The sequence below is a fragment of the Temnothorax nylanderi genome, unplaced genomic scaffold (assembly GCF_030848795.1).
Source record: "Temnothorax nylanderi isolate EJ_2023f unplaced genomic scaffold, tnyl_v1.0 TNYL_tig0007_pilon, whole genome shotgun sequence".
Lineage (NCBI taxonomy): Eukaryota > Metazoa > Arthropoda > Insecta > Hymenoptera > Formicidae > Temnothorax > Temnothorax nylanderi.
In genome coordinates, this window is record NW_027249069.1 from 2728887 (window position 1) to 2751355 (window position 22469).

Consider the following 22469-nt stretch of genomic DNA (forward strand, 5'->3'; position numbering starts at 1 on the left):
AAAACTTGCTAAGTTGCGTGGCAAACTTCAACTTCAACCCTCTCATTTCATCGTCCCCTTGCTAACCCTGTTTGCTTGCCTTTTCTGCGGCAAATTCAATTTCGTTGTACAATTTAAGAAGCTCGTTTAGGCTAATTTTAAAACGATGTAACAATTAAAACGCCCACTTTTTTCCGTCCGCGAATAATAAGAATTCATTCCTCCTGGGATATATTTTCCTCCGCCAACTTTTTCCGCGTTAATTTTTGGAAATTAAAAAGTCAGCCGGGATACAATGCTGTATCTTTTCAAAAATTGTAAATGTTATTAGAAAATGATATTCCGTATATTTTGTCGAGTAAATAATTCTTAATGGTCAGCAGTAATTAAAAACATCGATATAATTTCATGTGTACCTTTTGAAAGATATCTTTTTTTTCATATGTTATTATACGTTATTATTTATATCAATAATGATATCAGTTTATTAAAAATGTCATATCGTTAGTCAGCAAAAGTTGTTTACTCGTTCGAACGTACGGGATATTATTTTTAACATTTACAAAGTTGTAAAATATGACGATACAGCATCGTGCCAACTGACGCTTCAATTTTTAACGATATTCAATCGAGCTCATGTGCAACGTACAACGGTTCGTGCATCTCCTTGTCATCGTTGCCGTTCTCCTCCTCGTAAAAATTTCCGATACCGTCGGCCATACCGTCGGTGGGGCCAACAACGTGCACCTCCTCGCTAACATCCATTTGCTCATCCTCCTGCGCCGAGATTATGACGTTAGTCCCGGCAGAACCCTCGCCGTCAGGCTGATCGGACTTTTCCCGATTCTTCGATGTCGCTTGGCCTGGAAAGGTCACATCGGCGTGCTTAATCTATTAGAATTCTTGTTGCGAAAAGGTGAAAAGTCGCGGTAAACGTGCCGCGACAAACAAAATTTCGGAATAAATGATTCCCCGCGTACTCTGTACATCTCGAAGATTATTACAGCTGGGTGAATCTGGTTAAAAGATCCATTTCCACACGCGCGCGCGGAATACTTTTGCGATAATCTATACGATGAATTTCGATGCTTTTTAACTGTCTGGCTCTCCGCCAACGACGCTTTTACAGGAATTGTGCAAATTTTACGGACGCTGTAATGTCCCTTACGGCACAATAGAGAGAATTTCCCGGTGGAAGGGTCGATTATGAGGTGCGAGCCCACCGTGCACGTTTATTTACACACATCGTAAATATGTATGGAGGTGTAGAGCACATAGCCGAGAGCTTAATCACCTCCTTTGAGAGGATCCGCGACGAAGGCTGCCGAGTCGGTTATTATACTGACCTTGGCCGAGATCTCGCGCTTTGCCCAGATAGGAGTACTCCCGTGCGTTCGCTAAATCCGCTATCACACAGGCACTGAGCGCGCTGCGACTGAGATTCATAGGAGATGCATCGTACCATTCGTTGTAATCCGCGTCGTAGCACTCGACGTACGCGATTGTGTTGGATCCTATTTACAATAACGTCGTTCGTTTGTAATCGTAAGCCGCTTATATTTTGTGCGAAAGTGAAAACCGCTCTCTCAACGAGTAATTTTCGTATTTATAGCTCTTACTTTATATTTATTACATTTTACGCTTCGTCATTGCGCGCATATTCTGAATTATGACGAGAACTCAAAATTCCTAAAAACTTTCCCAGTATTTTCAAGCGGGTTAATTAACGTAACATAAATATGTACATTTCTTTCGAAGTTACGTTCGAGGATATAATAAATCAGTAATATAAAGGAAATAGCTCTTTTTTTTAGGATACCATTGTAGCCGCCGATAACGAAAATCATATCGTCGAGGATCACCGTGGCGAAATTGCTGCGTGGGCTAAACATCTCTGAGATTTCGTGCCATTGGTCCGAGTGATTTGGAGTGTAACGTTCTCCTGGAAAATAAATGTTTATTTTTCTCCCCGAATGATCCCACTCTCTCCAGTACCTGTCACGTCAAACGTCCGCGTGGAAAATATTTAACACGTAGTTATACACTCTGCAGATACTAAAGATTACGTCATGTACAACGGGCGTTGCAATTCGAGAATGATATCGCGCAACTGACGTAGTTACAACTGAACGAGACTATCATGGTCTGCGCGAACATTTCAGTGTCAAACTAAATTCTGACAAATGTGCGGAGCATCCGCAAAACTTTCCTAATTAATTAATTGTTAACACCGTACACGTTAACATATCCATATATGTTATGCCTATGTATGCAAATAATAATTACCAGACGTTTAATTTCCAGTAATTATTTATACAAGTGGAAAATATTAAAAATTGATTGTTTCCTTTTAATAAAGCATTTTTTTCTTTAATAATATCTTGAAATGTCGAAGTATTTTCTGATCGCGATTTGATTGCTTTCCTGAATAAAGCATTTCTTTAATAATATCTCAGAAATAATGTCGGAAGTACTCTCCGATAGCGCGGTTGCAATTATTAATAACAAATAATAATGGCAAGAGATAACCGGAATTGTGTGTTGGTGAGTTAACTCTCTATCATCAGGCAATTTAATCCTAGACAAAGCCATAACTTTTCAATTGCTATCAGAAGCAATCAGGAGCCCTATTGTATCGAGATTGTAACAATCGAAACAAACCGGAGCTCAGTCTCGCGACGCCGCTGAATCCGCCGAGGGCGTAGAGACTGTCGCGAAAGGCGACTAAGGAGACGCCGGATCGCGGGCTGATCATCGAATTGATGCTGGTCCACTGATTGGTCTCCACGTCGAAGACCTCCGCCGAGTCGAGGACCTCCTGGCCGTTGAAGCCGCCGACAATGTAGATCTTGTCGTGCAGAGCGGCCGCGCTCGCGTCCGATCGTTGCCGATGCATGGACGGTATCATCTCCCATTGATTCCTCTGCGGCTCGTACCGCTCGCCAGAACTCATTCTCGTGCGACCATTGTATCCGCCGAGCGCATAAATCTTCCCGCCTTGAACGATACCAGAACCCAGAACAATGTGCAATAAGTAGACAATAGAAATTATATGAAAGAATGGTAAGACAAATGGTCTTTAGTTTTTATTTAAAAAATATATATAGAAGGATTTGTTTTAACGTAAGTAAGTAATAGTACGAAGAGAGAAAAGAATTTTTTGCATGACTTTTATGCATACATTTGTCTTAAGTAACAAGGCAAATGTATGCATAAACGTCATGCAAGACAATGAGTAAATACCCATTTAAACAATAGCTTTACGCTATTTTAAAGCTTTTATTGATAAAGCGAACTTATCATTGTTTCAGAGACGGCAAAATCTGATTTAATTATACTTAATAATTTTTTTGAAACATTATGAAGCAGATAAAAGCGAAGACTGCCGAGCTTTGAGTTTTATCCGTCTAATATCATTTAATGTTATTAAAAGATAAGAATCGGGGAATTATATTTCGGGGAAAAAGATCTTCTCTTTCTTCTTAGGTTATTATCTTGCAGAAAACTCACCGTGTGTACAAACGCTGACATAACACCTGGCATGATACATGCAGGCTCGTTCCCGCCACGTTTTAGTCGTCGGATCGAAACATCGTACCGTATTAAAGTGCTCGTTACCGTCAAATCCGCCGATCATATAGATGAGATTGTTCAGGACGCATAATCCGTGATAAGCCCTCGGCGTTACATCAGTGTTCACTGATAGAAACCATCTGTCAGCTCTAAAGTTCATATTTAGGTAAGTTACAAGACTCTTGAGGTGTTCGTCTCAACCTAACATTTGCGATGTTCTAAAGCGGTGCTTGGTGTAAGATCAATATCCCTTTCGTGATGTCAAAATTGAACAAATATTGCACTAATATTCTTTTTAATTATTCTTTTCTTTATTATCTTATATATCGTCTTATATTCTGCTATATTGTCTTAATATACTGTCTTAATAAACCAAATTTTGACGATTTTTTTTTGACTAATTTATAAAATATCAAGTATATCATAATATTTAATATAATAATATTAAATAATACAGAAATTGAGCAACATATATTATTGATGTTAGAACAATTGACAATGATTAAAAAGTAAAATAAATATCTTTTCCTTAAGAGAGGTCGACTTCAAGTGGGTTAGAAAAATACTGTCACTGTTTAAAGAAAATGTTTATTTATTCTTATTTAAATCTTAAACTGAAATCCAGCATAGACATCACGGTAATATTTTTGGAACCTTTGAAATTTCGATTTCTATGGAAATTTCGGTTATACGATGTCACTTTGTAAGAGCTCGGCGCACCTTGTGTCGTAAGTCTCTACAAAACTGGTGGGCGAACCAGCACTCCATCCGCCAATCGCAAATAGAATTTCGTATGGCACTCGCGGTCTCGCAATAGGATTTTTTAGATCGATCTCGCCGTTTTGTTTCAACTCTTGCTCGGTTAGATGAGCGTTCACAGGGAGCAATACTTGTTGGCACGCCTTAGAAAATTCGAGCGGATTTTAACGTTAAACTAAAACATTATTTATAGAAACAAAAACCAAAAGAGACATAATAAAAATTAAAAATATAATAAGAATGTTATTGCTTATATATAATTCCATTTCAATTTATATTTTTATTACAATAATTGTATTAATAGATCGTATTTTTCTGAAACTATTACGTATTTCGCAATTTCCATTTTAATATTTCTATATTCCGTTTTAGAGTAAAATAGGAACGTTAAATAGAACATGAATAAAGTGCCAATTGACTTATATGCTGTAACAATATCTTGTTAGAAAATAATTGCCAAGAAAACATATATCAGCACTACGCCTAACTCCATTATATTCGATTCGAAATGGAGCAAAACAAGGCGCGAGGACAGCGGTGATGAAGGTACGAGCTTACTTCATCGTTCTCGACGAGCTTCCAGTTGACGATGTTATTAATGAAATACTTATGACTCATGAGACCGTAACGTATACATTCCAGCAACCTCGGTAAATAAACCCGTCTCTCCTCGACTCTGGCTTCGACCCACGTCTTGACGGCGTCAAACACGATCTCCTCGTTTTTAACATTGAGCTCGTCGTCGCGCAATATCGCTTCCAGCTCGTCGCAAAGAAGATCCTTGAACTCCGCGCTCTCCTGCAGTATCCGCTTGAAGTGATGACGTATGTACTTCCGGCCCTGTTTCTCGAGGTCACGGCAGAAGTAGTGCCGTGCAAATTTGAAAATACCTGTAACCGTAACAACGGTCCAAGTTATTTCTAACATAAATGTCATAAATGTCATTGTTCATCCGGAAAATCGAAAATCAACATCCCAAAGTTCGGTACGTGCAATTTAACTTTCAAACTGTTATCTCTGACTAGCGGAGCTAGACTGAAATTATACACCATACCGTTGTTCCACGATTAATTGTATTTTTATATATTTTATACGCCACACCCTTTCGCTTACCTAAACAATTTTCCGGTCGTAGCTCCTGCAACAAAAACTGACAACAGAGCTGGACGATTCCGAGGACCTCGAATTGATCGGCCAGCGGCAATAATTGTTCGACATTATCGGCATTTACGGTGCAGGTGCCCGTGTAGGCGTAGTCGAGGATCAGGCTGAAGATTTCACCGGGGACGGAAATAACGACTTCCGTGGTCTCGGTTTTGCCGCCTTTCAGACTGTTGGTGAACAGGGCCTTGAAATAGGGGCTCACCGCGGATAATATAGCGCGATGAACTGAGAAGACTTGATCCGGGCATCTTATGACGCCGTCGCACAGCTGCTGGTTAGCCCTGAAGCCGATAGACTCGTCACAATTCTGAGAACGTTGCACGTGTTTTATAATTAACCATTTATATATATATAGTTTCAAACGTGCGAACGAATTGAACGTTGTTCGATTGAATTGAAGCTATGTAATATATTCGGGTAAATCAATTTACGAATCGTGGAATTTTACAGCGCATTAAAGCTAATTTCAGCCCAATGTTTTCATGTCATCAGACATATGTAATAACATGTAGCTAATTTATGAAACAAAATTATTAAATTTTATCCTTAAATACATTTCTGCGAAAGAGTAAGGAAAAGTACTCCTGAATCGCTCCTGTATAGAGCAGCCGTTCGCGTAACAATTGCGAAAATTAGCTAATTTCCTAAAAGCCAGCAAACATCTCGCAAGCTCGTACTATTATCTCGAAACCACGCATTGTCCCGAGAGAAAAACGTTAATAATCCGCGCCGCGGTTGAGGGAGGAGGCAGGCGCCTTAATTACGATGGCGCATGATTACTGACCTGAGCTCGGACCAGACCACGGGGAAGTCCACGAGGGCGTAATTGGACGGCAGACACATGCATCTCCTGATTCTCGCCGACTGCTTTCGCCTGGCCTGCTTGAGGAGCCTGATACCAGCGACGGTTGCGTGGTCCACGTGCGCCCGATGTCGCGCCGCGTAGGTCAACACGCGCGGTCCCGAGCTTCCAACAGCCTCTTCCGCTTCGCCGCTTCCGCTGAGCTGCCGGCAACCCTCGTATTCGTTCTCTTCGCAGACGCGAGTCCCGATAGCGCCGAGACGCGCGGCCATGACAGACGAAGGCCAAAAATTGGCCGACTTCGATCCGATCTAAATTGTATCTGTCTCCCTCTTTTTCGATCTCTCGACAAAATCGCATTAGATTGATGCTCGATGCATTCCTGTCATTCGTGAATGATCATTAAAATTATCTTTGTCGTATAATTATTACATAAGACCATTATATTTTCTCGAGAATGAGAAAATATATCAAATTGCCTTAAGTAATCGTGCAATTAAGCTTACACAGCACATTTTCACCGGTAATTTTTTTCTACTTTTCTCCCATTAATCATATCGCGATGTGCGATAGTACGCTATTTGCGAATACAAGCTTATCTTAACGGAAAGCAAAAATCTAACCAGAAGTTATTTTGCAAAAACTTGTAGGGGCATCTTCCGTTATCGCAGGCATCTCGCCGGAACTATTTTATCAGAATTTTGTTACGGAGCACATAAAACGCTTTATCACGTCTCTTTCTTAGCTTGTAGTAATATCTTCCCTCGCAGATAAAATGTTTCTAACCCATTTATAATCTCGCAACAAGTAAAAAATCAAGTAATCTCGAAATAAACGACTTTGAAATATAAAAGCCGTATTGACGGAGGATATACAATGTCCAACATATATCCTTGGTTCGTAAAAAGATTCAATAAAGAATTATCGGTTTTACAGACAGAAAGTTTCAAGTAGACTACTTTCAATGCCACTCTAAAAAGGAACGGTCTTTCGTGCGCCACTCGGCTGATAATATGCCCGTGTACAAAGGATAAAGGCACAGAGCAAAAATGAAGAAACACGGTTAGAGAGAAAGAGAGCGGAGGCATTCTGATGGAATAAACCGATCTTTAATATATCGATTACTATCGGCGACTAAGATTCTGCTGCCTTATACTAGATAGACGCAGTATCCTTTATCTTTCCGACAGCTAAATCAGCGGGAAGTTTTTCAAAGAAGTTTCCAAGAATTTCTTCATCTTTCGCGCTTCCATTATATTAACTATTATATTCGAGAAGCATTGAAATAAAATCCATAATTGTAGGGTATCTGTATACAATTTATCTGTTTATTTACATAAAACATATTGTATTGGTTAATCATCCATTTATTATCTCTATTGATAAACTTCGATGAGCAGAAAGTTAATTGCCACGCGCTCTCTCATGGAGGTTAAACAATGTCGCTTTTTCTCTCAGAAAACCTTTTTTCAACCCAACTCCGCAAAGCATTTTTCATACCACTCGGGAAATAATTTTACTCGCACTTCTGAGTCCACCCTCCCACAAAACCCTCTTAAATTAAATCGGTAATGCAATGATCTCCGGGACTGTTAGGCAATTTTTCATTTTTCTTATCTTATTGCCATGGCGAAACCCTCTCTGTGTCTGTCTCTAAGCGGGCGCTGTGCCCGACTCGTTTAATAAAACAATTCGCGCACCGGGAAGAATATCGTCTCGGCGTTAAATAAATATGTATACGACTGGCGAGGAGTTAACATTTACAGAGTCTCTCACAGGAACGCTTAGGAAAACTCCCCGTTCTCTTTTTCTCGTCCTGCCGCAATTTCCTTTAATTTACCCTTTATTTTAGACAATTTAGACAATGTCGATTCTAATTATTTTGTGCCCTATCTCCCCCCCCTCTCTCTCTCCCTCTCTCGTTCATTTTTTTATAAACTTAATAATAATTTGCAAAATATATTTGCTGAAAAAGATTATAGGTACGTAAAAGCGTAATATGCCTTCACGACTTGCAAACAGTACATCCAGCGCGAAAGATGATGAACTTCATATTGTAAGGATGTCCGAGTAAAATCAAAAAGATGATTGTTGGGTATATATATTTAATAAACTTTCGTATGAAGCTTTCCCGGAACGAACGTAATTGGCGACTGGCTACTGGCGAAGCTCTGACCCGACTCGACTAGACTGAACAAGACTGAACTTGCACGGACCTGCACGACGACCGTTGAAGCGCGCCTCGCGCCCCAAGATCCCTAGTTACCAAGCGCCTATTGCGCCCTTCGTATATCAACCGGATAGACCGGCGAAAGTTTATTAAATATATATACCCAACAATCATCTTTTTGATTTTACTCGGACATCCTTACAATATTTCTTTCATACATTTCATTCTTTCCGTTGTCTTTTTTTCTTTCTTTCCTTCTTCTTCTGTTATTTTTCTCTTGCTCGCCTCTCTTGTTTTTCTTTCTTCTTCAGCTCTGAGTACCTCTTGACATAAGAACTTCAGTTACGCCCAACGTCGTATGAGTTCGCGAATTCTATTTCCTACGTCGCACGAATGTTTACGTATACAAATTTACACTGTCTATATGCTGGAGGTACACATAAATTCTGCAGATACAACAATATGTATCGCAGGTATTGCAGAAATTGAAGAAATTAGCGAAATGTCTCGTGTGGAGTATGATTGTTTCGTAACTGAAGTATTTAGTGAGTCTGCAGCTTCGCGACAGTTTACACTCGGAAATGTAAACTCCGTACATAGAATCGTTTGGATTTCCCGCATTTCCAATTACGCTTACACGAGAGCCAACATCGGCGTTAATCAAGCGCGCGCGCGAGTGAATTAAATTAACCGATAAAAGTTACCCTGCGAGATAAACAACGATGTTGCTCACACACATGAGTATTAAATACGCAAAAGACTTAGGGCTCTGCGCAACAGTACGGAAATTTACGTAAAAGTTTCCGACATACGTCACTCTTAATTTACAGCTGAGATACGTATGCAAATTCCTGCACGGGCACCCCCGCACGGTTTCGCATTACGCGCATGCAGCGTAGTAAACCATGCACGCGCATATGCATGTTCACGACCGGAACATGACGCGTCCGTTACTAGGTGTTACGCTTTTGCCCGCGATAATTGTAAATAGGGGATAGGGTTTGCACGGTTTGCACTATGATGGTCACGGAAATATCAGCCACAAAATCAATTTATACAGACAACACCGGCATGAATCTCCGCAATGTAACATTCAAATGAGATGCTTTTAGTGAGTTAGATATGTTGTATATGTATAAATTTTAAAAATTATGTCAGCTGTATGTACAAATTATTTTGATTTTGTTTACATCTCGAAATGACAACTACATTGACGTTTGAGTTTAAAATTAAATGTCGAAGGAATTAAATTAAGATGGGCAGCGACACAGGCTCGAGAAAAAGTGCAAAACATTTAATGGAGTATAGAAATGAGTCGATCTAACAATACGAGATGTCGCATAATGATAAATCTGAACATAATAATAACCTTGATTCAAAAATGGTACGACCGGAATTTTTCATTTTTATGGTTGCGATTGTTGCGAACTTTAGCGAATACTCCCACTGGCTTACGTACGTAACTGGTGACTACCAATCGTCCGAAACGCGTGGAAAACACATTCTCTAATGGGCATCGGGGGCATCGATGTTCTGAAAACGGCCAAAACTTGAAATCGTGTTTACCCGCGAGAATGGAAATAAGCCGCGAGATCGCTCGGCGCTAAGTTAATAAAAACGAAATTGTCAATTTCGCACGTCGACGGTAGAACGTTGCGTGATCGTTTTTTTACGAGTATTCGTGAAATATTGAACGCCGCGAATGCTTCTTAACATTTCGTTGAATATCACGTAATATAAATGTAGAGAGTTGGTAGCTCAATTATTTAAAATTTTTAAACTTTGAAAGCTTTTAAAATAATGTTAAAGTTGATGCATCGAAAGGGCATATATTTATTTTCATGAATGTGTTTTACTATAATTCAATTATACTTAAGCGAAATAATTTTTGAGTGACGTTCGATATAATATTTGGGTCACGATAAATTTCCACAGATTCGAAAATTATTTTTAAAGTGCCTTGATAATTTATTCAAGAACCAAATTTCGTATTTCGCAGACGATCTTCCATCCGCTCATCCTTTCCACATTTCTGGGATAAATTTTATTTCATTTTTTTTTACACGCGCGCGCGGTCGACGGAGCTCAATCTCATCATCAGATTTAATTTCAATTCGCGAAAAATGAGAAATACCCCGATAAATGAGAAATACCGAGTGGCAGCGAATTGTCAAAGGATTGGCGGGGATAAAATGAAGAAAAGAGAAAGACATATATTAAATCCGTCTTTGTACATACCACGTTCGCAGACCCGAGAAATTTGCCGCGCGGAACTAAGATGGATCGTTCGAGATCTTTTGATCGGAGAGACGCGTCACACTTTCAGCCAGTCATGCTACTTACAAGCTTGGCCGTTACCTCAATGGATACACATTGTTGCGCGATGATTTAATAAACAGTTTCTCATTTACGTGAGGGCAATTCAACATTTTATTTAATTTTTCAGCGGCGCTGACGGAATCTCATTTAATAACAGTTTTTATTATGATATCTCTCGTGCATCAAATAAAACAAATTAAATTGTATTATTTTAATGAAAATAATGTTTATTATAGCTGATACTTTAAAATGTATCGTCACGTTTACGGCCACAATTCGTGTGATACATATACCATTGATGCGCGGTTGCTGATTTATTAATGCAGAAATACAGTGTGAAACGAAAGCAGGACATAAGAAGAAAAGGAAGATATGGAGCGACGAGACTTTCGTAGAAAGACACCGAGCAAGGAATATATCTGTCTATATGTAAATTTCTTATATACGAAAAATCGTGGACCTGCTGAAAAATATTTTAATCCATAAAATAGTTTTCGAGGCCAGCTGTATAATACATGCACATATCTCACTTCGTCAGATCGAAAAGATAGAGAACGGAAGAGAGAGAGAGAGAGAGAGAGAGAGAGAGAGAGAGAGAGAGAGAGAGAGAGAGAGAGAGAGAGAGAGAGAGAGAGAGAGAGAGAGAGAGAGAGAGAGAGAGAGAGAGAGAGAGAGAGAGAGAAATATTAATCTCAATTCTTCGCAATGACAGCGTGACTGACTGAGGCAAATACAGGCTAAATCCCAAAGGTGAGTTATCGCGAAAGTTCTTTATACGCGAAAGCGAGTTTCTCGTCTTTCTCAAATCTCGCCGATCGCTTCGGCGCGATTTACTTAAATGTTATCATACGCAGATTTAAATCCCACTTCGGATATATTACACACGTCACCGGAGCTCGCGCACATTTTCATTCTCATACGGTCGATGGCGCTCAATCAGATTGTTAGATTCAATTTCAATTCGTCGGATTCGTCTTCGGTAAACGTAGGGGGATGAGGAGAGAAAAGTAACGAAACGTGGAAGCTTAATTTACTTCTCGACTGTCTGACGTCGTCGTAAGGAGCATTTATCCCGCTGAAGTTGCTCGAAAGCTATTATCTGCCACGGCGTTTAAGCCGAATAAAAAATTAATTATTTCATCTTAATTGACAATTGATCCTAATTGAAGTTTAATAATTCGCAATAAGCGGAATAATTCGCCGATTAGTAGGAAATTTATCGAATTATGATGAATATTAGAGAGACGAATACTGAGAGGGAACAAAACTATTATTAAAGTAATTCAAGAAATTTGCTGTCTCTATTAATTTGCGAACGCCAACTAGTTCGAGTTACCACAGCTTAGCGAAGGGAGGCCCCATACCTCTGACCAAGACCGTCCATAACTCTAGTGTACTTCGGTAAACTTCACACTCTCTTCCGGCTTGAATTTACTTCGGTCTAGCTCGCGGTAATCTGGGTTACTGGTGAAAAGAATAACTATTCCGATTCTTCGTACTCTTTTCATGCTTACGTTAACAGTTCGACTTTCCAACGTGTATTGATTTTACATGGTCGAGGGCCACCTCATTGGATTTGCAACTTTCGCTTCAATCTACGTTTCGTTTCAATCTACAGAAAATTCCGGATTTCGCAGTAGGATAAAGATATAAAATGGAAAAAAAGGATCCTATCTCGATTCTCCTCAGTGTGACATCAACGATATTAACGTGCACGTTAGATTCTCGACGGGATGAAAGAAATCAATGTATTTTTTATTAAAAATGTATTAAAACGGAATAAAGTTTTATTATTATTTAGTAATTATTAATAATAAATATTGTGAACTAAATATATGTATGTAAACTTTTATATTTTAACATTTATTAAAATACAAATGAATTAAACCCACTTAATTAAATATTAAATATTTATAAAGAAAATTATAAATAAATTTATAAATAAATTTATAAATATTATGAAGATAAGTAACATGCGCAGCTCTATATCATTGAAACACATGATACAACGACGAGTTTTAAAATATCTTTTTATTGTAATCTTTATTTAGTATTATATACGAAAGTAAAATAGGATAGAAAGTCAAGATAACAAGATATAACTTTATCTTTAGAAATATAAAATTTGCAATATGGTTGCGTGACGCCGTGACGGTCCACATAATGTGTGTTTATATCACTGAAATATACACAAGAGTCAAGAGATAAATATAACGGACACAAGCCATAAAAATAAACGTCTAATTTTATGAATCAGGAACACGCGTATGTGAATATCTCACGCTCCTATATATATCTTCCTTTCCATATCGAGAATACCCTGATATCCTAGAGTCCCGACAATTTTTGTCTCGAACCCTATTGGGATTGAATAGAATCCCAATACATTTAAGGGGCCGAAATAAGATTGTTGTGTTGTCATGTATAAGGGACCGCGCTCGATGACAGAAACCACGAAGAGGTGCACGCTGACCGCACACGAGACCGCACCGAGATGCACGTTCCATTTCGTACGGACGAAGGCGTCCAATCAAGCTCCAGTCCGGTTTCAATTCCGATCCGCGAAACGTCCCGGTGAACGAAGGGAGCGAGAGAAGGAGAGGATTGCACGCGACAGAAAAACAGAGAGAGAAAGAGAACAATTCGGATGTAGGACGACGAGACCAGGGGAAAAGTCTGCGGCGACGAGGATCCTCTCTCTCTCTCTCTCTCTCTCTCTCTCTCTCTCTCTCTCTCTCTCTCTCTCTCTCTCTCTCTCTCTCTCTGCCGCTCTCCTTCTCGCTCTTTCTCTGGGTGCAAGGGGGGTAGGTAGGGATGATCTGGCCTACCCTCTGGTGCTGCTGGCGCGCGCGCTGGTGCTTTCGGCTTCCCCGGGACGGACTCTCGCGCTCTCGCCCGCCGCGCCGCTCCGCTCTCTCTTCGTTGCCGCGCGATTGCGAGCGCGGCGCGGCGTCGCACGTCCCGTTAAGAGTAGGAGTGAGCTGGCCAGAGCCTGCTGGCTTGCTCACAGCAGTCAGTTCGATACCGAGCGCCGAAGCGTTCGGTTCGCTCCGATTCCGGCGTGCGCCGTTATCGTCATCGGTTCCTATATCCCGTTACCACGTTCGCGCGCGACTGAACCGGGCCGCCACCCCCCCCCCCCCGCCCCGCGTCCGGGGTACCGCCGGTGCGCGCTGACCGGGGGATGACCGGGGGCACGGAGCGCGCCGCGGGCTTACCTGCGACACGCGGAAACGTATACCGCGAGACATGTGCGCTCCCGCGGAGTTGAAAGAGCCGCTATAAAGTATATCTGGACCGAAGAGGGTCGCGCGCGCGAAATATTAAAGGGTAACATTTTTCGATCGCGATCGAAGGGTTTTGCATTCTTCCTTTCGCGCACGGAGAGAAAGTCGCTCCTTTATGAACGGGACGCGCTTTACCACACGTTCGACCGGTGCGGGACAATGCTTTGGACCATGTGCACCTTTGAGGGGCTTCGCTCTGCGAATGAGCTTTTGAATTCCCGGGCCGTTGTGGCGAGCGGCGGTGAGACCGCGAAGGGGACACCGCCACTGCTCCTCTTCTCTTCAATGGGTCCTCGTGCGAGGATAGGAGAGCGTCGGGAGAAGAAAACGCAGCTTAAGTGCCATCGTTAACGCGATCGCCTTGTGAGTACACTCAGCTCCTACATTCGGTTTATCGCGTGTATATATATATATATACCCACTACCTACCTGTTAAAGCCTTCCTTTTCACACCGTTCGTCGGCGATTACTTGGAACGTGTGTAACAGGCGGTATATTTACGTGGGCTTGGAGGTTAGAGGAAGACGGGCTCTAAGCCCGAATTCCCTCGAGATGATGACGGAAAATAAGTTACTCGCCCGCTCTATGCGCGAATTTCTCTTTGAAAGGAAAGTACTCCCCGCGCAATGAGCGACTGCGACATTAATACGCGAATTCTCGTTGCTGTTCCGCGAATTAATCTGAAGGGTGTTTTAATGACTCGTTAGAAAACGTCGTCCTCTTGGCGAACGCGATTCTGAGAAAAGCCGTTTAACTTCTCTCTATATATTGGTCTTGATAGGACGCGCTCGTCTTGACAGGACGATTTCATTAGATTCGCTCGCGTGAGAAACGCGTTCGCGATTATTCGCGGAAAATTAACAATTTCGCGAGGAAGCGATGCGCGTAGGAATGCAACGGGTAATATCCCGCACACGTCGTAGAGTATGCGCGGCTGAGTTTGCTTCGCCGTGTGCACGGTAATTGGCGGGACGGGGGGGTTCATTGCGAGCGGGCATAACCCACGCACTTCGCATATCGACCCTCTTCTCACATTTCTCGCCCTATTAATTAAGCCGCTAAGCGACGTGATTTCGGGTAGCGAAACAACTTGGCTACGGAATGAGAGCGCCGCCGTCGAGGATGCGTCGGCGAACGGGCGAGAAGTAGGATTCACTGGCCGCACGTTGGAAAAATGCATGTGCATCCAATGTTAAGGGATAATTAAATAGTGAGATCGATACCAATCGCTTTGAGCAATTTATCGAGAACGAGAGAACAAATATGTAAATGGCATTCTCCGTCAGTTTTTCAATCATCTTATACTCTAAAATGTTTTAATCTGTCAAATCGTATATCAGTTCACGGAATACAACGAAAAATATTTTTGCGTGTTAAATATTTCAATATTTGAACGTATAAAACTTTTTTTAATATTTATCACAACTGTTCTCAATGCTGTAAATTAGAAAGTATGAAAATGTATTCTTTAAACTTTGTTGCGGCGAAAAAGTGGTACCGCTTCTGAATTCTTTAGAAAACAAGAGAACAACTTTTCTCATTTTTTGAAAAATAAAAACTGAATTATTTTTCTTGCGTAAATCGATATTCTTTATTTTTGTACGGAAAATGTGATACTGAAAAATGCCAAGTGTCCTGATTGCATTCTGATTTGCAATATCTCGTAAAGTATTCACACTTTTTGTTAACTGACGCAAACAAATTATACGAGTCCAATTCTAAATTTTCGTTATATAAAAATTGCTAATAAGTGTTTTCATTGTGATCAAGTTGAACTATAATATACTTTGTAATGAACTCTTGAAGCGTTATCCAGAGCTTTCAAAAAAGAGCCAGACTTGCGAGATGAAATTTTAATTCAAAAAATTTCTAACTGAAAACTGAAAAATTTCCACAACTCTGTTTCGGTTTTTATCGTTCCAAGTGTTATTTGCGCAAAAGCTTTATCAAGATAAAAGAACTTCAGATCTCTTTAACGATGAAACAAGAGTCAAGTCCGTGAGTCAAGTCTATCGAAATCTTAATGTAATATTTTGAAAGAGGGCTGGAACTAATTTTAAAACAAAGAGCTCTTGGACGGACAACTTTGTAAGAGTTTTTTATTGGGCTTGATTAAATTTGCTATCTCAAAGTAACAAAATTTAATTTTCTTTATTTAAAGACGCAGATTACTAATTCACAAAGAAAATTCACACAGTCGCAATTACTTCCGCTTTAACTCCGTTTTCTTTCCTTGTTCCTTCGACTCAGACGTACATATATATATATATAATGTAATTTAATTTCGTCGTAAATTACAGCAGAATTGCGAAGCGTCGTTCAAAGGAATTTCTCTTGCATTATTGTATACGTCACGCATACAGTGCGAAACTCGCAGGTTTTCCGGATACCTGATAATCGCGACTCGTTTTGCGCCGTGCTACAATGACTCGCGCGGCCGTTCTTGTTTCAAACAGGACATACTAAATTGGGATGCACGGACAGCGAAGTGACAGCGTTTTGCCGGGGCTGCGAGAGTCCTGCACATTCGCGAGGGTACCGCCCTTAAAAACGTGCCACAGTGAAAGAAAAAAAAAAAGAGAAATTCTCGCTCGCGTACAGCGGCGAGTGAAAAGACTACGCGTTTTATAAAACGAATAGCATCGAATTACATTCGTATCTCGCTGGAACAAGTGTCGGACGTGCGAGAACGAGAGAGGGGGAGGATAGAAAGAGAGGATATTTATTACGTTCTGGCACAATGTTCCCCCAAGACTCTGTAAACAGTATCATAAGAAAGACAGGGTACATATTTACAGATCGTGCGCGGCGTTCGCGTAGATTGCGGCTAACAATGAGCACTTCTTTTTATCTCTCATCGCTCTTTGAAACGGCGCGGAAAGTACGGCGCTTCGGGAAGAGCCTCTTTTCCGCGTTATAAATCCTTCTCCACTTTTCAAAGTTTTTCGCTAGATAAAGTCGAGTCAAAATTGCTGCACCGGGCTCGCTCCGCCGAGATTTTCCGCGGAGGCACGAAAGAGCTTCATAACTCGAAAACGAGGTCCGCCCGGGCGCATAAATCTCTCTCGAACTTCTGTCATTACGTTAATGAGGGTGGGACAGTCTGACGGATATTTACCTTCAATTTCGAAACGGCACGCGTAACACGGAATGATATCTACCGACGGTCGAGCGGGAAAGGAAGCGAAACGAACGAAGTTAAGCGCCCCGTGATGCGGAGTAGCGGAGTATTGAGGAAAAAGCGCTCGCGCGGACGGACCCCAAATAAAAGTGAAAAGAACCTTTTTCTCGTTTCGGTAATATTGAATATAACGTCCCAAGGTCGCCTCTCGAAGTTCCAATCGTATCCTTTATTAGGATACGTCCGGAAGCTCACGTTGATCCACCATTATCGTCCCTGCGCGGAATACGAAATGAAAGTGGCTCGCTGGGTGGCTCGATGTGCCCGCGCTTATTTGTAACTCCATTACCGGAGAGCGACGATTGAGATTTTCAGAGAGCGGGAGTCGCGCGGCGACGACGAGGAAGAGATGTCGAGATTACAAATTCTCGACTTCTAGAAGCGCAATTCGGCGATTCGAGTTAATAACTTTACTCTCAGGCCCGCGGCTTTTGTTTAACTATCGACGTTTAAAACGTCTTCTCGCTAAATGACTTTTCATGCAAAAACAACTCAATGTGTTTTTTTTACTCGTTTCCCGCAACTTGCCGTTTTCAACATTAAAAGAGGAAGTTTAATAAAATTATGTTTTGAAGTTGCCGTGCCCGGATGTGATTTCAAGCCCGTAAGATATTCTGAAGTCCGCGAAAAAGGTCATATGCATGTGAAGTATTTCATAGGGCTCGCGCTGCCCTATGCGTAAATTTACATGGATTAAATCAAACTCTCCGGTGGAAATACACTAATACTCACGGTGCAATTCTCGCTCGATCGTCCGTAATCCTCGATTATGACGAAAAATTGAAAACAGACAATTCTCCTGACGAAAAGGGATTTAAATCATTAAAGCCGCGTACGATCCGCGCGCGCGATCCGTCAAAACTGGATTATTCCCATTGTAAAATGTTGCAAAATTAGTGGAGGAGGTAAGCAACGTGAATCTATTTAGTATGCGAAACGCACAAATTTCGTTTAGCCCGTTGATTGAAAAACAATATTTCGCCGCGAGCGTCCTATTAGCGTTTCGGTAACGAAATAACACGGTCGTGTTTTCACACGCGTATAAGTTAATCGTTTAAATCTGAACGATCGCCACGATGTTTCACGAGGAGTTAATTTCCGCGTTTAAAGCAGCCCCGGAGTATCGATTAATAAAGTGCTTTAAATAAAGAGCGGTCCCCCGGTCGTCGCAGATACGATGCAGACGATGATAAAGCGGCCGGCGGACGGTGACGGTGACGGATCGTATTTTCGTTGCGACTATCGGAAAATACAGCGTGGCGTTTTATATAATGAGCCGGCAATTATCTACGACGGAGAAATATTGAATGCGCCCGGTGTTGTGCAGGTATTTTTAGTGTCAGCGCGGCACGCTCCCTCTCGACCGGCCTGCTGGAAAATATTTACAGCGCCCCGGTCGCAGCTCAGCGTGATTAACAAGGAGGAAAACCGCTTGCGCCCGCGCCGTCCCGTCCCTCCTCGATTTTCATAGAGATACAGTAGCGCGGGAGTGGCGGGAGTGGCACGAAGTAAGAGAGACCCGTATTCTTTTTTTATGTATATCTTCTTCCTTTGCGGATTTAGGGGTTGGTTTACGGCTTCCTTGGAGCGAAGTCGATAAACATGTCAACGGAATAAAATGTGAAGGGAGCTCCCGCAGGGGAAGGCACTCGTCGGCATCCAACTTTTTCGTACCTACGGAGAATTTGAAAGTTCTGTTTTTCATGGGCGCGCGTAGCGCGCGTTTTATTTCATCGATATTGAAATTGAAAATCTATTAAATAACACAGCTGTTATTTTATTGATATTAAACTTCTATGAAGTTATAGCGCTGTCATTTTATCGATATTAAATTTCCATCAATTCGCGGGACTCGACGGTACAGTTCGTTACAGAAACCATTGAGCGCGGATTACAATGTCGACAGTAAGCAATTAACAGCGCGGGAGTCTGTATTTTGTGAAATTAACGAAGACCAGGCCGTTCTTTCCCTCGTATAATTCTGCCCGCCGAAATTATTTTACCTCAAGCTGGCTCAGATTTTAGGGAATACGTGAGGGGCGCCGCGCCGTCAAAAGTCGCCTGTCCCGAGCTTTATCCAAGTTTATCCCCCATCCAGGCTGATCTTCAAGTTGGATACAGGATATACTCACGTAGCTGCAAGCGTTAGGTCGGGGTGTTTCGGTAACCTGAACATTTTCATCCGAAATACCGCACGCAACGTTCAATCGAAAACTAATCGTTTTCGAGAGCGAGCACGATCGTTGCACCGAATGGCACAAAATCGATTTCGTGTAAATACAAATACAGCTGCATGTATCGCGGGCGGGAGACAATATCGGACAAAATGGAAAATCTCCCCTGGCTGTCGATGGACATCTCTCTTCGCCGCTTTTTACTTCTTCAACTAGGCCACGCGCCCCGTCAGGATGAAACTGTAGCCCCGGCTGCAACCGTTACGTCGAACTCTCCGTCGTTCCGTCTTATTGTTAGCATAAGCGGTTTGCCTGGTTTGCCTGCAAATATTTGGGAGCGCCAGTAAAGTCATTTCCACGTTCACGGAACAGTCTCATGAGCCAGAGGCAAGAGAGGCGCACGATGGTGACGAGACTATCGCACACGGTCTCGCATGACTGCGAATGTGGGCTCGTGTCTGTAACTGCTGGAATGTGTTTCCATCCAACCGCAGAAGAGAGAACAAAGAACAGAGAAATGGTAGCTGTTTCAATATTTAGTAACGAAAACTAGAACATTTTGGCGAATTAAGCTGCGAGAGGCTAAATAATGAAAACTTGTTATCAGTTAATTTTATTTGACTTTGCCTCAACAGAAGTTCCGGAGCTGAATCGCCAAAGTTGACTGTAAGATAAAAGCAAGCAGTTAGCAATCGTTTTCCATTAGAGCTTCGTTAGGAAATAGTTGAATTTAAATTTATTCTATTTGCTTCTATCAAAAAGCTTCCATGAATCAATTCCATAGATATAAATGTATTTTATAATCAATCACAATTTTATCGAGATTTCAGATTTTTTAGATAATTTCTTACACAAGGCTATTGAAATAAACTAAATTATCCGAAATTATAAATTACTTAACTGAAACGGTTAATTAAAATTAAAATTTGTTTCGCAGTTAATCTAAATTTAATTGAATCAAATTTCAGCATAATTAAAAAATTCAATGCTACTTATCTCGATTATCATCAAACATTTGATTATAATACACGGGTTGTACAGTTTAATCTCGGTTAATGATATGTACATGGTATCCATTGTCGTAAAGAGTTGCTTAACAAACTCGCTAAATGCTCGGATCGTTAAAAGTCGAAGCTTTTAATTAAAAGCAAATGCTAGGCACTTTCATGATTTCCTCTAGGGCGAAATTACAAAGCGGGGCAGTTTTGTCGGAGCTAATAAAAAAATTCATCTCAACGTACAGAAATGAAAAGGTCTTGCTTTCACGTTTCAATTGCGAATTCAAAATATCGGATATAAAGTGCCAGCCGATAATCCGAGAACGCTGTATTTTTCCCTGGAAACACTTTTTGTAGCGAACGATTATAATTTCAACGATATTAAATGACGCGCGGAAGCGAGGGAATCAACAATGTAAGACTCTTCTTGTGTTCCGAAGCTTTTGTTATCGGCAAGCGTCTCCGTTGATTTCCCGCAATCTCCGCGTTTTCAATTTACGACCTTAGACCGCCCCGCCGTTATTGCACCATGCATAAAATATGATCCAACAATAATAAGAGTGACTTCTCCTCTCCCGTCAGATGAACGGTCTTTTCAAACATTGCATGTCGGACGGGGGAAGTGCGTTGGGCTGCTTAATAAATGATTTTACGAGCCGGACCGTGAGACACGTACGCCCGTAGGGCGGGTGGATTTTTCCGCCGGCACATTCTTCTCCGTTTGCTGTCTCTCTCTCCACCAGCGTGTCCACCTTTGAGTATACCGCGTGTGTGCCTGCTCAATAAGAGATACAACGTCCATCCGTTCTCGTTGCATCGTTGCAAGCTCCCCCGAGGGAACAGTATTTTCCAAGCAGATGACAGCCGCACGGATTTCTCTCCGCGGTTTTGACGCGGTTTTGTCTTTCGGGAGTGACTCAACGACGCTACTAACAGGTTGTTACATGTCGCATTGAGATAAATAACGTTTATCTTATTGCTGATACACAAGTAGTTCTTGAGACACGAACCATCGGGCATTAGTCTGGCAAACTAGACGAATGAAATTCGACCTTTGCACACAAATGCTCAAAACTGGTTTAATATTAACTAAATTTCCTGACAAACGAGCAACTACCCAGATATTAAATGCTGCTAATTAGGATATCATTGAAAAGGTATGGCCATTCATTAAAATAATTAATTGACACCCGAAAATCGATTTCAATTTACGACCCTAACGAGGGTAAATGTGCAAAATTCTAATTGCATACGTTACAATGTAATAATATGCAAATACTGCAAATTTTCGGGAAACAAGTTAATTAGCATTAATTAGCGCGGTAGTTAACTAATTCTATATTCTACAATTGGCAGGATAGCAAATGTAAAATTCATTTGCGAGTATATAAAGTACATTGCCTCGTGTGACATCCCGCGATTTGTTGCCGCGCACGACAACAGGTCTCAATCACCTCTCTCTCTTTCGCGGAACAATGGGGCATTTTTTATATTCAGCTCCTGTTTTCCCCCGTATATATTTCGATTTCGCAGAACTTATTCATTTGTATGGCTGCTTTGTGCCGGGCAGGAACGCGCGCGCTCGGCAGCCAGTTACGTTATGTAAAATGATTGACTCGCTACTGGTTGAATAACTGGTCACAATAACGCAACGAAATCAATAATCATCCAGACACCGGTACGCGGTGTTGTCGGTGATTTTAGAGTGCCCCATTGTGCCAGCTGTTCTGTGTACCGTGTATTACATTTTGGAAATTTAATATCTCGAGAACAACGACCTTAACAGCTACCCTTGTAGATCTTTGATATCATTGTTTATGCTTTTACGGAATTCCCTGTGCATTCACATGTACATGCACACGGAAAATACATCTAAATTCGCTATTACATTTGAATAGTATACATTCGAATACATTGCTCCTTCTCGCTGGAAAATCTCAATCATACGCGTAAAAAACATAAAACAATCTCTCGCGTATTTATAAAATACAAATTTAAGAAACATTCTCTTGACAAATAGAATGTAATTTCGAGAAGCCGCTCCTTCCGAGCTGTTTTTGTGT

At 41.3% G+C, this 22469-nt stretch overlaps 2 protein-coding genes across 5 annotated transcripts in view; one reads left to right on the plus strand and one right to left on the minus strand.

Moving 5' to 3' along the window:
* Positions 1 to 480: 480 nt before the first annotated feature.
* Positions 481 to 10001, minus strand: LOC139782041 (uncharacterized). The gene is made up of 9 exons (XM_071720956.1): positions 6260 to 10001; positions 5425 to 5756; positions 4870 to 5201; positions 4273 to 4454; positions 3490 to 3701; positions 2641 to 2976; positions 1799 to 1921; positions 1326 to 1493; positions 481 to 842 (listed from the first exon to the last, which is right to left on the minus strand). The coding sequence occupies exons 1-9, from the start codon at positions 6547 to 6549 to the stop codon at positions 604 to 606; spliced, it is 2214 nt and encodes a 737-aa protein (XP_071577057.1). The 5' UTR covers positions 6550 to 10001; the 3' UTR covers positions 481 to 603.
* A 3747-nt stretch (positions 10002 to 13748) lies between these two features.
* LOC139782079 (retinal guanylyl cyclase 2) overlaps positions 13749 to 22469 on the plus strand; it is a 46692-nt gene continuing 37971 nt past the window's right edge. For 3 of the 4 annotated variants that reach the window (XR_011720793.1, XM_071721028.1, XM_071721035.1), the window contains exon 1: positions 13754 to 14416. The gene's annotated coding sequence lies outside the window, so the exon portion shown is untranslated. Of the gene's footprint in view, positions 14417 to 22469 lie in introns of all 4 variants that reach the window. The other variant, XM_071721043.1, reaches the window with a different exon arrangement.